The 18,065-nt window shown below is 41.5% G+C and overlaps 1 protein-coding gene and 1 long non-coding RNA gene across 3 annotated transcripts in view; one reads left to right on the plus strand and one right to left on the minus strand.

Moving 5' to 3' along the window:
• Window positions 1-2,458, plus strand: part of NDNF (neuron derived neurotrophic factor) — a 38,145-nt gene extending 35,687 nt beyond the window's left edge. For both annotated transcript variants that reach the window (XM_037509501.2, XM_037509502.1), the window contains one exon: window positions 475-2,458. In XM_037509501.2, coding sequence (XP_037365398.1) covers window positions 475-1,868 — 1,394 coding nt within the window. In that variant the 3' untranslated portion in view covers window positions 1,869-2,458. The remainder of the gene's footprint in view (window positions 1-474) is intronic.
• Window positions 1-18,065, minus strand: part of LOC129145652 (uncharacterized) — a 45,891-nt gene that overhangs the window by 6,930 nt on the left and 20,896 nt on the right. The gene's annotated exons all lie outside the window — the stretch shown is intronic.

An 18,065-nucleotide genomic window follows, 5' to 3' on the forward strand; every position in this document is an offset into this window, starting at 1 on the left:
CATCTCTGGGGCCTCCCTGGTGGCACAAGAGGTTAAGACACAGCACTCCGAAGCTATCCACAGCCACTGCAGCACGAGTTCAATCCCTGGCCAGGGAGCTACCCACAGGGCACAGCAAACCTCTCCTGTCTTGCCTACTGCTCTCCCCTCAGCAGTGTATTTCAGTAGATCTGCCTGTTCTGCTCCCCACTCTGTCTCTGGTAAATCCTCTTACCCCCCGTATCTCTGGCCTGCACCCCAGCTCTTGTACGCATAAATAAATAAAAATCTTTAAAAGAAAAAAAAAAAAGGACCATCTCTGGATCATGAATGGATGGCTGAATGATCTCTTATCTGGTTCTTATCTGTTTCCTCATCTTCAACAGGAATGTGTATTGTTTTTATAATGGAGAAAAAATGAGCTCCTCTGAAAGGCACAACTTGACAAGTAACAGCACGTGCTGATGCGTGGCCTGTTTCTCTTGTGTCTTCCAGGAGACCCAGAGCCTCTGGAGCAGCAGAAGCAGCAGATCATAAATGAGGAGGGCACAGAGCTGTTCTCCTACAAAGGCAATGACGTGGAGTATTTCCTGTCTTCCAGCTCGCCGTCTGGTTTGTATCAGCTGGAGCTGCTCTCAACAGAGAAAGACACTCACTTCAAAGTCTATGCCACCACCACCCCGGAGTCAGATCAGCCCTACCCTGAGCTGCCTTATGACCCAAGAGTAGATGTCACCTCCCTGGGACGCACGACCATCACTCTGGCCTGGAAGCCGAGCCCCACGGCGTCTCTGCTGCGACAGCCCATCCAGTACTGTGTGGTCATCAACAAGGAGCACAATTTCAAAAGCCTCTGTGCCGTGGAAGCGAAACTGAGCGCAGATGACGCTTTCATGCTGGCACCCAAACCCGGTCTGGACTTCAGCCCCTTCGACTTCGCCCACTTTGGATTTCCTGTGGACAATTCAGGGAAGGACCGCAGCTTCCTTGCCAAGCCAGCTCCCAAGCTGGGGCGGCACGTGTACACACGGCCCAAGGTGGACATTCAGAAAATCTGCATTGGAAACAAGAACATCTTCACCGTGTCGGATCTGAAACCCGACACGCAGTACTACTTTGACGTCTTCGTGGTCAACAGCAACAGCAACACAAGCACCGCTTACGTGGGCACCTTTGCCAGGACCAAGGAGGAGGCGAAGCAGAAGACGCTGGAGCTTAAAGACGGGAAGGTGACAGATGTGTTTGTTAAAAGGAAGGGAGCGAAATTTCTCCGGTTTGCTCCGGTCTCTTCTCATCAGAAAGTCACCTTCTTCGTTCACTCTTGTCTGGACGCTGTCCAGATCCAAGTGAGAAGAGACGGGCAGCTCCTCCTGGCTCAGAACGTGGAGGGCATTCGGCAGTTTCAGCTCAGAGGAAAGCCCAAAGCAAAATATCTCATCCGGCTAAAGGGGAACAAAAAGGGAGCTTCCATGTTGAAAATCCTGGCCACCACGAGGCCCACCAAGCAGTCATTCCCCTCGCTGCCTGAGGACACCAGAATCAAGGCCTTCGACAAGCTCCGGACCTGCTCGTCGGCCACTGTGGCTTGGCTGGGCACACAGGAAAGGAACAAGTTCTGCATCTACAAAAAGGAAGTGGACGAGAACTACAACGAAGATCAGAAGAGGAGAGAACAAAACCAGTGCCTCGGGCCCGATACCAGGAAGAAATCGGAGAAGGTGCTCTGTAAATATTTCCACAGTCAAAACCTGCAAAAGGCAGTGACCACAGAAACCATCAAAGGTCTCCAGCCTGGGAAATCATACCTGCTGGATGTTTATGTCATAGGACACGGGGGCCACTCCGTGAAGTATCAGAGTAAAGTCGTGAAAACCCGCAAGTTCTGTTAGTTACCTTGTCTAGAAATGTATTACCTAGAACTCCGGACAGACCTTAAATCACTTTACCTGTAAACTGACTACTCCCACAGCTGCGCGAAGTTGTGAGCTGGACTTGTACGGTGGAAGGAAGGATATCAGCTTGTGTATACGTCATTGTTGGAGGAGACCTGTCCTTGTGTGCCCCGGTGATGCCCAGCATGGGTCTGAGGACATCTTGAAGGAACTGCCATCCCTTGCTTTGACCACTGCATGAACTGCTTCTAAATTATTTTATTACCTAACAATTTAAAAATATGCCATTCATTGCACACATCCACAAATCCTCTCTATAGATGCTAGGATATATATAAATTATTTTATAAAGTCTTGTCTTAAATGTCCGTGTTTCTATGATTGTAAACTATTAAATTCTTTTCCTGTTAAAAAAACAGATCTAATCTTAAGTATATGAAGTGGACAGCCCTCTAGTCAGTTATATTGCTATTGTAAATTCTTATCTGTTGAGTAAAATGTTTAAATACTGTATGTATCTCATGTACAAAGTTGCCATACATTATATTCGTGTACATAAAATTAAAGATATTAGATTATATACTGTTCGTTTTCCCAAGGTGTGACCTTGGTTTTTCAGTTTCTATTCTGTGCCCCCACACAGTACCTTTATGTAATTTGGTATCCAAGTTGACCCTTTTGCATAGCTACAAGGCAGGCTGCTTCTCTCTAAAGTTACTATGGCATTAGAGATCCTTACTACAATCTGCATTTTGGCACTGAGTAGGAACTAGCTACGGTGAGCACGGAGACAGCTTCCATAGACTGGTTGTGAAAGCACAGGACAAGCCAACCATGATAGTCCATGAGTATTCAACAAATCGTCCATAGCAACCTAATTATTTAACATTTGTGTTAAAAATAAGCATGTTTGAACTACAAAAGTGGATATTCCAACTATTATCCATCTGCTTGAGCATTAGCAAAATAACTATTTTAAAATAGAGTTTAAGCAACTTAGCGATGACCCATCCTGGCTTTGATCAGTGATAAGAGAACTGGCACATTAATAGTCAGCTGCTTTTGACTTTGATTTTTTGTGAATTTTGTAAAAATTAATTTAGGCATACATTCAAATAAATCAAGTAAGAAAAGACCATTTATCAAAGATCCTACACAACGATGCAGTTTTAAATCATTTCTTTCTCTGCAGTCATTTCTTTCTCTTCCACCCCTAAGGTGATACAAGAACACAGGCCCAGAATTCAGAAAAGTCTGGAATTTATGATAAGCTCAGCTACATGACTTTGGAAAAATCTCGTATTTCCCTTTGTTTCCCTTTCCAAACACTGATAAAATTAGGCAGTGAGAGATTTGGGTAACGTGACCTTGGAAGATAGTGCCTTCTCTCGGAAGACACTGCCTATTGTAGAATTCTCTGATTCTAAATTACAAAGTGCTTCTTTGACTTTAAGTGGGGACAGAGAGAATCTCTCACCTCTCTGTGGACCCTTCATGTGTTTTCCCATGCCATGTGGCAGGCATGCATGAGTAGCTTTCCCATGGAATGCAGAATCGCTATGGCTAAGGTAATGGTGGTGGTTATCTTTATGAGTGGTGTTTGGCTTACCTTAGAAAAGAACATTACCCTTAAATGTGGATTATCTAACCCCTTGGTGTCCAGATAGCAGATCAAAATTGATCATATCTGTATAGCACACATAAAACTAAAATAATTTTTTTTAGTTCTTTTTTTTTTTTTTAAGAATTATGTACCCAATGGCCAGATAACCAACCAATGGACTTTAATTGACAAAATCCCAGAGATGCTATGTCCTAAGTTATAAATGTCATGCCTTTGGAAGGAGAATGAACTTTCTCATATTACTCACATAATTATTATTACAGAGCAATGTACTAAAGGAGACTGCAGTGAATCAAAGAGTCCTTGCAGCTTCTGAAGGTGATGGACTTAACTCTCAGATATTGCTTAATGCCTGGGAAACCCTGGGAACCAGGCCAAGTCCATTTAACCAAGTTTTTGCTTTTCAGCCAGCTGTGATGGTGGTTTCTACACAATCTGGATAAATCTGAGAATTCTTTCATGGCCCCAGTGAAATTTGCCTTTTTAAAATTATAGGAAAATTAAATACACATTGTGAAACTTCCATCACTCACAAAGAGAGAAAAACTATTAAAAATAAAGCTCTCTTATTTACTAATACCTTCAGGTTTTAGGAGCATTCAGGTGAACTGGGAACAAGAAAGAAAAATTCATTCTTAATTATCAAAAGAACACCAAAGTAGTTAATGTGGAAATACCGCCATGTTTTCAATAAGTTCCAGAGTAGTTCTATTGAGTATAGGGCATTTAGGATCCCAGCAATAGTCATAGTATCAATAAGGAGGGAGGAATCTTTGAAGATAATTAGTTTTAAGTTTACTATCCTTATTTTTCATGTGCAAAAAGAAACTGAAGAACAGAAAAATAAAAATAGCATGCTCAGAGTTGAGTTATATGGTACAATTGTCCAGATTGAAATCAGTACAAACTATAACTCACCAAGTCTTGGGAGGGAAAGTTACTTGTGGATCATCTTCCCAAAGGAAATTTTTGTCCTGTTTCTGATTTCAAAGCAACTTACTATAAAGACCATTTCAGAATTTCTTAAGACTGTGTGTAAACTATAACTGACAGCTTCAATCTAGTAAGGAAAAAAATAAGGTTATGATAATTTTGCTGGTTTGAGGGAGAAAAAGTATTCTAATCTAGGTTTGCTTGCACACACAAACTTGAGGCTCCAAGACCATTAGTCAATCACTTTAACGATGAGCCTGATATTTTTTTAAAATCTAATACTATTCAAAATCTGTAAAAAGTTATAACAGATGATTTTCTTGGCTAAATTACTTTATAATCAATGTCTGGATGACTTTTTAAAACATGCATTAAAGGATTAGTGCTGGAAAGGATATATATTGTCCTTATTTTCCTTATTCAGAAATGCCTTTGAGAAAATTAAGAGCAATGTACTAAAGGGGACTGATTTGGGGGGCCTCCCTGGCAGCGCAGTGGTTAATGTCTCAGCACTATCAAACTATCACCAGCCACCATAGCTTGAGTTCAATCCCTGACCAGAGAGCTAACCCACATGGTGCAGCAGGCCTCTCCAGCTTTGCCCACTGCTGCCCTCAACAGTGTATTTTAGTAGATCTGCCTGTTCTGTCCCCCACTCTTTCTTTGGTGAATCCTTACCCCTCCCCCTTGCACCTCTGGCCTATACCCTAGTTTTTGTATGCATAAATAAATAAAATAAATCTTAAAAAAAAAAAGAAAATTAGGATTTTGGTGTCCTGAAAAGACAAATCAAGTGACTTCAATTAAAAAAAAAAAATCTAGCTGAACTTCAGAGTTTGGAGTCAACTTAGTGGCTTTTCAGATTTCTGAGTTCCAGATGAAACCACACATACTTGTGCTTAACTTTTGCATACAATTCAAGGGATTGATGGACCACAAGCCAATCAGGATCCATCCATAACATTACCAATCCCCTCTTAGGGGTCATCTAGATGGAATACTCTATTTGAAAGATGAGAAAATTGAGGTCCTATTAAGACTAGAATTCAGATTCCCATACTCCCAGCTTAAAGTTCACTCCAGGGGGGCCTTCCTGGTGGAGCCTGGGGTTAAGTCCCAACAGTATGAATCTATCCCCAGCCACTGCAGCACAAGTTCGATCCCTAGCCACTGCAGCACAAGTTCGATCCCCAGCCAGGGAGGTGACCCACAGCCCAGCAGACCTCTCCTGTCTTGCCCCTGCTCCCCTCAGCAGTGTATTTCAGTGGATCTGCCTGTTCTGCTCCCCACTCTGTCTCCGGTGAATCCTCTCACCCCCACCCTCTGGCCTGTACCCCAGCTCTTGTATGTATAAATAAATAAATCTTTAAAAAAAAAAGGTTCACTCCAGGACTTCATTTTAAGTGCTTCTCTACTCCAGAGTGTGCCCTAACTCTCCCAGATTGTAGTTCCGTGTCTCTCTTCATTGACTGGATTCAAAGCAAAATCAAACAAACCAGCCTCCAACTTGAAAAGCAAGGTCATTTGGAGTCTCTCCCACCACTTCCTTCCCCACTTTGATATGGTGTGATAGAGATAAAGACAGCTGGGAACTAGCCTTTGGGCCTCTCCCCAGGCAGTGCGGAGTGACCACGGGCAGCCTTCAGCTGGCCCCCTTTGTAGTCTTCTGCGGGACCTGGGAGGCATCAGGGCACACTTGTCTTTCTGTTCTTCCCGTGGAATTTTGGCCCAAAAAATAGACAGTAGTTTAGGATGTGGGTTTTGTTCAGAAGTGGGAAAGAGAAAACAGCAAAAGGAAATGAAACTTGGAAGAAAGTATCATTTAATCTAATTTCTTTCTCTAAGGAGACTGAGGGGTAATGAGAATGAGAGATCTACTATAGCTTCATTTTATGAAGGTACAGGATTCTGTCTGTATGCAAACCCACACTGGAAATTTCGACCTAGATCACCATCCACCCTATTACAATTCCCTCTATTAAAGTAAAATAAAAATAAAGCTCCCTCTATTAAAATTCTGACATTTGATTTCCCAGGAATGGTTCATCATGCCTGGGTAAAATTACCTACTTTTCTGTTTATTGCTATTTCTCCTTCTCCAACCTTTGCGAAACAAACTTAGTCACTGAAGTCTAGCAATGAAATTACTTAGAGTGGCTTTTTATAACCACCTGTACATCTCTTTTGGAAATATTTAAAATTTTTCTTTCAATGTGGGGCCTCCCCTGGTGGCACAGGTGGTTGAGCTCCACACTGTGAAGCTGTCAGCAGCCTCTGCAGGTCTGGTTCAATCCCGGCGGGCCGGCGGGCGTCCCACATGGCGCAGCAGACCTTTCCTGTCACACCCACTGCTCCCCTCAGCAGTGTATTTCATCAGTCTGCCTGTTCTGTTCCCTGCTCTGTGTCTGGTGAATCCTCTCACCCTCCCACACATCTGGCCTGTACCCTGGATCTTGTATAAATAAATAAATAAATCTTTTAAAAAAATTTCTTTCAATGTGTAAAAGAAAGAGAAAGTTATTGATTGCTATTGCAGACAAATAATCAGTTCCATGATTGAAGAGCCCACGGTGACCATTGGCAGAGCTATATGACTGTTGTCCTAGTTCATGTACTAATGTAGCAGGGGTGGCTTTAGGTACCTCTCAGTGTTAGAGGGGGAGGAGAGAAATGAAGAGAGGGGCACTGAGTCCTACTAAAAGAGCCATGAAAGGCCTCCCTGGTGGTGCAAGAGGTTAAGACACAACCTGTGAGGCTGTCTGCAGTCACTGCAGCACGAGTTTGATCCCCAGCCAGCCAGGGAGCTACTCACATGGTGCAGCAGACCTCTCCTGACTCACCCGCTGCTCCCCACAGCAGTGTATTTCAGTCACTCTGCCTGTTCTGTTCCCCACTCTGTCTCTGGTGAATCATCTCACCACCCCCCACCCCCCGCATCTCTGGCCTCTACCCCAGCTCTTGTATGCATAAATAAATAAATCTTTAAAAAAATAAAAGAGCCATGAAAAAACAAAAATATGAATATAACTCATCATCACATAATGCTATAAAAGAGAACTTTGAGACTCTGAACCAGGGACACATGAGGAGCCTCCCTGGATATGGATATGTCCCAAGACTTTGGAATCTGAAATAATGTTTTGAATTCAAGACCCAGGTATAAAACAGAAAAGTCAGAGCAGAAAAAAAGGACTATCTTACAACTAAGAGGTATAATGGATGTGTTGCTTTGTTTTGGAGCCTGTTATTACTGTCAGAAGCTGGTGGGTTTTTTTTTAAAGTTTTATTTATGCACACAAGAAATGGGATACAGGCTAGAGGTATGGGGGGATAGAGGATTCATCAGAGACAGAGTAGGGAACAGAACAGGCAGAGGCAGATTGACTGAAATATGCTGCTGAGGGAATATGCAGGCGAGTCAGGAGAGGTCTGCTGCACCATGTGGGTCACCTCCCTGGCCGGGGATTGAACTTATGCTGCAGTGGCCACGGACAGCTTCATAGGCTGCGTCTTAACCCCTTGCTCCACCAGGGAGGCCCCAGAAGCTGGTGAGTTTTAAACAGTGATTTCAAAATATTTCCAGTGTCTTTTTGTATAACTATCTGCCAAGATTAATATCCAAATTGTCATGATTTGGAAATAAGCAGATATCCATTTCTTGTCTATAGTTACTTCTTGGTATAACCCTTCCAACTTGTATAATTAGGGCAGCACTGGATAATATAAACAGTCATTTTAAGATATATTTGACAAGACCCCATCATGTCCATATTTAATTATAACTCTGACAGAGTTTTTGCTTCTGAGAAAAATTGTTTCTAATAAACAGAAGCAAGTGCAAGAATACACAGTAGGACTGTTCCATCTCATGCCTTCCTATAAAATGAACACAAACCTATTATATAAGATTAATGGATCAGCTACCTTTCCATGCAGGCTGGAAAATTTCAGCCTATGCCAGATCAGCAGGCAGTTTTTAGAAGCAGGGTTTTATCCTCAAAGACCATAGAAATGCCTAAGAAGCCTCTGTTTTTGTCTGACCCATTTCGTGCTCTTGTGTGGGTCCAAATGACAAAAATACCTGGCTTGTGGCTTAACCCTTTCATAGTTGGGACAACAGATAAAACTTGCTCAATGAGCAGGCGGCTAAGAGCAATGGATGGAGTCACAGAGGAGGCCCATCTCCGATGATGGAGTTCCCAGGTAGTGTAGCAGCCACCCTAGCCTTAGCCATTTGTAATGTCTCCTGCTTTTTCTAGCAGGAGAACTCAAGACAAGAAGCAAGTAAGACAAGTGAGGGACAAACAAGTCCACATACATGCTTAAAGCAACCAAAGAGAATTTAAGCAGTTTTGTGATGATAAAATCTCATTTTAAACATATTTGTAAAGAATTCAGGTTCTGTTGGCCAACTCATATGAAATGGTGGTATTGAATATCTCCTTCCTGTCAAATAAAGCTTCCTCATAGAAAGAGACCAAGATCTAAATTAGAGGTTGCAGAATTTTCCATCCTGCATATGATCACAAATCCTCTTGGGTTATCCATGGAGAATCTTCTGGCACAGAAAGGGATGACAGAGATATGAAAGCTGGGGAAGAATCACAGAATCTACATTGTTCAGTGCAAATTCCCTAGGCTAACTGTAGAGAGCTGTGCCTCCAAAGTGTGCAGGGCAAACTGGGCTGCTCTAAACAGGGTAGATGAATTCCCTTGCCAATTCCATGGGCCTGCATTCCGGGGAGACTGAGTTGAAATGTGCAGATAAATACTTAGTTCTGGAGTTTTTGGCGCCAAAGCATACAGAATACTTATGTTCTGCTATGGAAATGTTGGAAGAACAGAACTTCTGTTTTTAATATCTCTGAGGATTTAAAACAGTTCTTAGCCTGCTTATTACCTTTCATAAAAGTCACTCCTACTTTAAAAGTCTCTTGTGGGTTTACCTATATTAAAAAGAAGAAAAGAATACTTTTTGATTACACTGAGTTTTCTCTTCTCTATTGAAGTTAAACAAGCTCTTAGAGAAAGGACGGCAATAGAAAGAGGGTAGACTTGGAAGTTTGGGGGGTGATTTTTTAAACTTTGGTGACCTTGAGCTTTCACATTTATAAAATGAGAAGGGTGATGATCTCAAAGTTTCCTTTTCAAAACTCAGGGAAACTAACAGAACTTTTAAGAATATACAAGGTGCCAGGCATGTGCCGTATCTTTATTTAATTATCTTACAGCCCTGAGATGAGGATATAATTGTATCTCTTTGGACAGATAAGCAGCCCAAAGAATAAAGAAATGACAGAAACTCTGTGAAGTCTGGAGCTAAATGAAAAGTGTCTTTCCATTTCTACTTATTTGATTGTGAGTTTTAGAGCTTCTTAGTGAACCAGAATTTCTCCAGAATAGAATACATGAGGAGTAGATTGATAAAAATGAGGAGAAGTGGAAATCATTTCAAAGTTTTCCCTGGGTCTGTATAAACAAATTATCTCTGACATGATTAAGTATGGAGAGCTGGAGATGGAAGAGAATTCACAAGGCATTGCTAAGTTCCTCTTATTATGCAGAAATTTTCCATTTTAATGGTGTCTTAAACAACATTACAGCAGCCTTGCTTCTAATTTGTCTAAATGTCTTATTATATCAATTTTGCTGGAATGCTCACATATAATATAATGCATCTACAATATAATGCCAATAAAACTTAATGTGATGCATTAGTATTTTAACATAAAGAGTTGTCTGCCTTCTTTTGTTGTGTTTTTTTAATAGCAAATATTTATTCTTCTAGGTCTTCAATATATCAAACTCTGATCTGAGAGTATCATCTGAGCTGAGGCATCACACCATTATGACATATATAATATTCTTTTCCAGTTTGTACTGATGAAGAAACCAAGGATCAGAGAGGTTAAGCTAGTTCCCCATATCACACAGCTATAAGAGGCTCAGCTCAGTATTGAATCCAAAGTCATAAAGCAGGCATTGGAAGGTCATTCTATGAAAGACTTGGTTTGTTGCACATTGAGTGTTTGGTATTGATATTCTCCTAATTCACTTACTGACACCTTTGTTCCATACAAATTTTCCCATGAACTTGATATTTAAGGAGCTCACACAGCAGCTACCTTAGTTTTAGGCTGAAAACTGGTGAACTTTGCACCTTGAGTAGGGAAGAAGGAGTCGATGCAGGATTCATGGATCCCCTTTGGGGCAGTGTGTTGGTGGAGGCTGCTGCTTGGGCTCTACTCTTCCTTGGATACGGCTAAGGAATAGTTTCCTCCAAATTGCTAAGGTGATGTTCATTGTAATAAAAAACAAACACCACAACATTACTAAAACACAATGAAATTTGGGCCTCCACTATAATTCCATCCTCCAAAAATGCTATGTTCAACAATTCTGTTTACATTCCAATGTTTTTTCCTTCTCTGTTCATAAACTAATATTTATTATTATCTTTCTTTTTATCAAACATGGAATTATGCTGAATACACAGTCTGGAACTGTGGTTTTTTTTTTTTTGAACTTATTTTAGTGCACTTTCCATGTCAGCTTGATCTCTTTTGTTTTTTTAAACATTGGTTCTCCCAGCCATTCTCCTCAGATGTCTGTGTAAAGTGTGTATCTGTATAAACACACGGTTGTGGCCAGTGTCAGTGCTCAGTCATCACCTGCTTCCAGTGTTCCTTGATGCATGTGAACTTCCTCTCTTAACAGGTACGAAGACCTGCCTTGACCTAACTTCAGCCAGGCTGGTCTGAGCTGGTTAATCCTGGATCTTCAGTGTGCACTCTTGTAAGGTCTACAGAGTCCAATTTTAGCAAAAATAGGGTCTCCCTGGTGATGCAAGGGGTTAAGCACAGCACTGTGAAGCTATCCACAGCTTCTGCAGCACGGTTGGCCAGGGAGCTACCCACATGGCACAGCAGACCTCTCCTGCCTCGCCCGCTGCTCCCCTCAGCAGTGTATTTCATCAATCCACCTGTTCTGCTCCCCACTCTGTCTCTGTTGAATACTATCCCCCCTGTATGTCTGCCTGTACCCCAGTTCTTGTATGCATAGAATAATAAAAATAAATCTTAAAAAAAATACTATTAAGTCACGTTAGCCAGAATCTTCCTTTTATCTTCCATCTTCAATCTGATAACTCTTCAAAGCTGATAAACTTCTCACAAACTTACCACCCTCCAAGTAATATTTTCATCATAATCTATCTTAGGTCAGTTTAGCAAGAGTAACCACAGGCTCACAGTAATTTCCCACCCATGTCCCTATTCCCATGTCCCTATTCCTTGGCTATAAATCTCGACATTTCTTTGCTGTATTCAGTTGAACCCAATCTCTCTCCCTGCTGAAAAACCTCATTACAGTGGTACCTACAGTAGTAATAGAACTTCTGAATGAAAGCTGCCTTACATTTTAATAAGTATCAGAATATTTTCTTTGCTGAAACAAGTAAAGAACTTCCAGGGGGGCCTCCCTTGGCACAGGCAGTTGAGCGCTGTGAAGCTGTCCGTAGCCTCTGCAGCGCAGGTTCAATCCCCGGTGGCTGGTGAGATGCCCACAGGGCGCAGATCTCTCCTGTCTCACCTGCTGCTCCCTTCAGCAGTGTATTTCAATCAGTCTGCCTGTTCTGCTCCCCGCTCTGTCTCTGGTGAATCCTCTCACCCCCTGCACATCTGGCCTCTACCCCAGTTCTTGTATACATGAATAAATAAATCTTAAAAGAAAAAAAAAAAGAACTCGCATAACTTGTCTTCACCTTTAATTGCACTAATATCTTTATGGGGATGTTCACACCACAATATGGATTATTGCAGAGGAGTTAATGCACACATGATTCTAAGAATCAGACCAATGCATTCAAATGCAAGTTCAAAGAAAACATTTCTCACACCCAGTATAAGTAACTTTTATATTAACATGTATATTAAACACTTTGGTGATGAGCTGTGTTTCTGCTCCACCACAATCAAGTTAGCCTTTGACAGGTAAAGCCAATATCATTCATTCCCTGCAGAAATGGCATGTGAAAGAGGGTGAGTTCAAAGCAGGTCATCTCTTGGCTTCTCTTTTACTATATTCTGCATAAAACTCTATCTCCACCCACCTAACCCAATAAGGGTAGGAACCAGGTCCATTCTTTACAATCATATGGAACCACCATCAGTTCCCTGGTTGGGGTCAAATGAGTGGGGAAGCCAACTTGTTTACCACCATTACTCCCATATAATTCAGTCACGGTGAAATACTAAACATCTTCATGCCACCTTTGGAATGTACCAAACAGGGGCAGACAGAGCAAGCATAAAAGAGGCCTCAAGTTCATTAACTGGGTACTCTGGGGGTTATAAGTCATGAGTCTCTCATCTGACAAGAGGTGGAACAAAGACCTTTATAATTCCCATTTCATGCTCATTTCAAATTCTGGCTCAGTGAAATGACCATTAAAAAAGTGAAATGGGGCCTCCCCGGTGGCGCAGCGGTTGAGCGCTGGGTTGTGAAGCTGCCTGCAGCCTCTGCAGCACCGGTTCGATCCCCGGCTGCTCCCCGGCCACCGGAGGAGGGTCCCACATGGCACGCAGACCTCTCCTGCCGCCCGCTGCTCCCTTCAGCAGTGTACTTCGGTCCTTCTGCCTGCTCTGCTCCCCGCTCTGGCTCTGGTGAATTCTCTCACCCTCCCTTCGCTTCTGACTGTACCCAGTGTTTTTATAAATAATAAATAAATCTTTAAAAAAAAAAAAAGAAAATATCTTTAAAAAAAAAAAGTGAAATGCCACCTCCCTGGTGGCACAAGGGGTTAAATCTCAGCACTATGAAACTATCCGCAGCCACTGCAGCATGAGTTCGATACCCGGCCAGGGAACTACCCACATGGTGCAGCAGACCTCTCCTGTCTCACCTGCTGCTCCCCTCAGCAGTGTATTTCAGTCAATCCGCCTGTTCTGCTCCCCACTCTCTCAGGTGAATCCTCTCACTACCCTCCTCCCCATACCTCTGTTCTACACCCCTGTACTTGTATGCATAAACAAATAAAACTTTTTTTAAAAAAGTAAAATGAAACAACTCATGGTTATTGCATTAGCATTTTGGGTAAGATAAAATATATACTTAATGTCAGCATCTGATTTGTTACACAAATCTTGATATTATATTTTTTCACCCCAAAATTACTTGTACTTTATAGAATGGCAAGGAGCATGTAAAGTTATTTATAAAATCATAACTGGAACATAATAACCATAAATTGTATTTCTTAGATGTGTGATTTCATGTTCCAGAATGAGAAGGCCTTTCGATTTTTCTTTCTCATACTCTTATTTTCTTATAAGGATTAACTTTGCTTCACAAAATTAATGGGGATGCTTTTCTTCTCTCTCTCTATGCTCAGTATTCATATAGTCCTTTAAAATTTGTCATTTCATTTAAATTTTTAAATGCAGTGCTCCAAAGTTGTTCATAGTATCATATTATGGTCTTTAAACATTCTACATATTTACAATTTCCTTTGAAATTTTCAAAATTATTTGTGTCTTATCATTTTCTTAAAATCTTATCATGAGCCCATCTATTGTTTTACTTTTCTCAAAGAAAAGATTTTCTGGTTTTTTTTAGTCTAAATTGTTTTCTTTATCACTTTCTTCTGCTTTCTTTGCATTTATACTGGTTTTTTAACTGCATCACTTATCTTGTTACATTTTTTAAATTTTATAACATTATAACTTTATGTATGCAAATTTTAAGAAATCATTTAGGATCAGGGGGCTCCCTGGGTAGAATATAGATTTTTACCTATGAAACCAATGGTATGACAAATGTATGAAATATCCCAGTAAAGGGGATGAGGTGGAAGGGTGGAGGGTGAGCTACTTGCTAACCTAGCTAAATCTGGAAATGAATGGAGTTTTAGGATAGAAGAAACAGTACATAGCACTGTAACCAGTTCATAAAGTTGTTTTCCATGGGCTAAGGGTTACCAATTCTAATAGTGCAATACCTGTATACTGGAATTGTACAATTAGGTAAGTTATGGCAGATGGGGAAGACAGATTTCTCACCATTGTATCCCAAGTTTACCAATAAGCAAGGAGACGAGGCTAGACCCATGTGTGTGGTAACAGAATAGAGCTGAAGATCCTATCTCAACTCATGCTTAGATTAATACGGATAAGATGGTTCCATATAGGAAAAGTGATCAGTATGTGTTAACTACATGGACTAGTTTACACACATATATTTCCATGTTCTGTCAGCTGAGAGAGTCTAGAAGGTGTGACACTCCAGTGGTATAAAGCACAGCTAACATTGAGATCTAGGTTTTGGTCTGAGTCCATTTGGGCTGATATGATTTTGTTATATTGGGTATCTTAAAAACAACACAGATTTATTTCTCACAGTTTTGAAGACTGAAAGTCCAAGATCAGGTTCTAGTGAGGGTCCTCTGATGGGTTGCAGGTGGCCAGGGAACAAGCTAGCTCTATGGATCTTCTAATAGGGCCCTAATCCTATTTATATGAGCTCTGTCCTCATGACCCAAAGATTGCACATCTTAATTCCATCACCTTGGGCTAATTAGGTTTTCACACATGCAGTTTTGGGGAGACACAGATATCAGACTGTTTCTAATACCATTCTCCAAAATGGAATCAAGGCTTCTTATAGAAATGGCTGATTCTATGACTGGGACAGAAAATATACAAGATAATCCTAGAATATCTTACACTACCAGAAAGTAAGGGTGTGCTTTAAAAAGTTTATGTGAGTGTTCCGTAGGAGCTAACTGAAAGCGTTCCCCATGGTCAAACCTAGAACAAGGTAAGCAAACACATTACATAGTCATGTTAGGTTAAACCCAAAGTATGAAGGAAATATCCATGTGTTTATACTGATAAAAAGAAATGATTAAATAAATTGGTAAGAAGAGACAAATCTCCCAGGCAGAATTAAAGCATAGTTTGTCACTGTTAGAATGGGCCATGGTTACTTCCAAGGTGTACAGTCTAGGAAGGGTCAATCTAGAAAGGAAAGCAGGAAAACCTGACAAGTCTTTCCTTGGTGCTGAGATGAGGGTCAACACCAACAGTGATAAGTCACCTTGATAGCATTCTTGACGTGAAGCATTGAAAATGGTACGTTACCCCTCGGTCCCCAAGCCCATAGCCCCCATCTAACCATGTAAAAATCATTGGACAGATTCTGATGGAGGGGCATTCTACAAATTACCTGACAAGTACTCTTCAAAATTGTCAAGATCATCAAAAACAAGGAAACTCTGGGGCCTCCCCGGTGGCACAACGGTTGAGCGCTGGGTTGTGAAGCTGCCCGCAGCCTCTGCAGCACCAGTTCGATCCCTGGCTGCTCCCCGGCCACCGGAGGAGGGTTCCACATGGCACGCAGACCTCTCCTGCCGCCCGCTGCTCCCCTCAGCAGTGTACTTCAGTCCTTCTGCCTGCTCTGCTCCCCGCTCTGGCTCTGGTGAATTCTCTCACCCTCCCACGCTTCTGACTGTACCCAGTGCATGTGTAAATAAATAAATAAATCTAAAAACAAAAAACCAAGAAAACTCTGAAAAATGGGCATAGTTGAAAGTGATCTCAGAGACACAGTGATCAAATACAAAGTAGGTTCTGGACAGGATTCTGGCAAAGAAAAGGAACATTAGGTAAAAATGACTGAGGGAAATACTCATCAAGTATGGACACTGATTAATGGCAATGTGCCAATACTGATTCATCAGTTGTGACAAATAAACCCTACTTGTATATGATGCTAAAAATAAAAGAAACTGGATGTAGGGTATATGGGAACTTTCTCTTCACAATTTTCCTTTACATTTAACGTAGTCCTAAAAAAAAAAACCAAAATTTATTATAAGAAATAATGTGTCTCATGACAACATCTCAGAAAAATCTCAGAATGCTGCCAGCATATGTCTAATGTTGAAAAATAGAGCTTTCTAGTGAATCCACCAGAATGTTCAAGGTGTAAATTATGCCCCTGAGCATCTAAATGAATGTATTCAGTGAATGTGGTTACCTGATACTTCTTGAATGAATGGACAAGTATATAAACCATATTGAAACTAAGATGCTATCTTCTTACTTATCCATTCCTTCAGCAAATGTTTACTGCATGCTCTCCATGGACCAGTCATCATGCTACAGGTTGGGCATATAATAGGGAAAAAACAGACATTGTAACTACTGCCCAGAAATTTCAGTGCAGAGAACATTCAACAATCCTTTCTAGTTTGAGGTAAATGCCTCCTGAGGTGGCTCCCAGCTTCCACAGTAGTGATGTATAACCAATAGAGAGAAACCCAAGTATTTTCTGAGTCCCGAGTATTTTAGCTTGGGGAGGAAAAGAATAAGACACCCAATTCTTTATAAGAAATTTCAATCATTAAGTATGAAATAAAAGGAACTAAGAACCAACAAGACCCAGCCTTGTTTTTCACTCAACTGGAAATCCTGGCTCAGAGGTTTGCACACATTGAACAGGGGGAAGGTCTTTCCTTCTGCATTTTCATACCAACTTGGCAAAACCTCTTGGCAAAACCTGGGTCATGGGGACAGATGGGAGCTTCAGACAACGCACATTCTGTCAGAGCCAAGGACCCTGGCATCCCCAGGTCATTCACTTGTTACCAAGTGAACCAGAAATTTGCAGAGCAGGGCCTCCCCCGTGGCGCAGCAGTTTAGTGCTTGGTTGCGAAGCTACCTGCAGCCTCTGCAGCGCCGGTTTGATTCCCGGCCACTGGGCAAGGGTCCCACATGGCGCGCAGACCTCTCCTGCCGCCCGCTGCTCCCCTCAACAGTGTACTTCGTCAGTCTGCCTGTTCTGTTCCCCGCTCTGGCTCTGGTGAATTCTCTTACCCTCCCGCGCTTCTGACTGTACCCAGTGCTTGTATAAATGTATAAATAAATAAATAAATCTTTAAAAAAAAAAGAAATTTGCATAGCATTAGGAAGGAAAGAGAGCCTTCTAATGAAATCCATATATATATATATATATATATATATATATATATATCCTTCCACATTGACTGCATGTGAGATAGGCCCCTTCATCAAAAAAATGAAACTTAAATTAGTACAAGCTTCAAGGCAAACAGCCATAAGTTCCAAGGCCAGCTCCTCCATCTGCTAAGCAGGTCACCTTAGACAAATGGCTTAGTTAAACAAACCCAGGCTCAGAGGGCTGAGTAACCTGCTCAGATCATATAGCTGAGCTTTGAATTCAAGTCTGACTCCAGTGTCCAGGCCTTTTCCACATACCCAGGCTGCTCTCCTGGGCAGAAAACCCTCACGGACGAGCCATGTCACTACACAGAGTGCCACGAGAAAGCCCTGAGCGTGTGATCAGAGAGGGCCACCCCTGGCCAATCCATCCTTACTGATGAACCAAAGTGCATATTTTCTTCCCTCAACAGGAGAGATTCTCTTTCACTTTGCAATGTGCAACAGAATATTCAAGAAATAGGTCATGTGTACATACTACTCCTATAAAAAATTAAAAGCAATGGTAAAAGCTGAAGGGTTACTATCTAGTTGCAAAAGCTGAAAACAGCTGCTCCATCCCTTTCTATGTTGTGTTATTTTACAGTGTTGAATCCAGTTGAGAAGCCTCTGGCATTC

This window comes from Talpa occidentalis, unplaced genomic scaffold (genome assembly GCF_014898055.3).
Source record: "Talpa occidentalis isolate TD23 unplaced genomic scaffold, MPIMG_talOcc4v2.1 talOcc4.13, whole genome shotgun sequence".
Classification (NCBI taxonomy): Eukaryota; Metazoa; Chordata; class Mammalia; order Eulipotyphla; family Talpidae; genus Talpa; species Talpa occidentalis.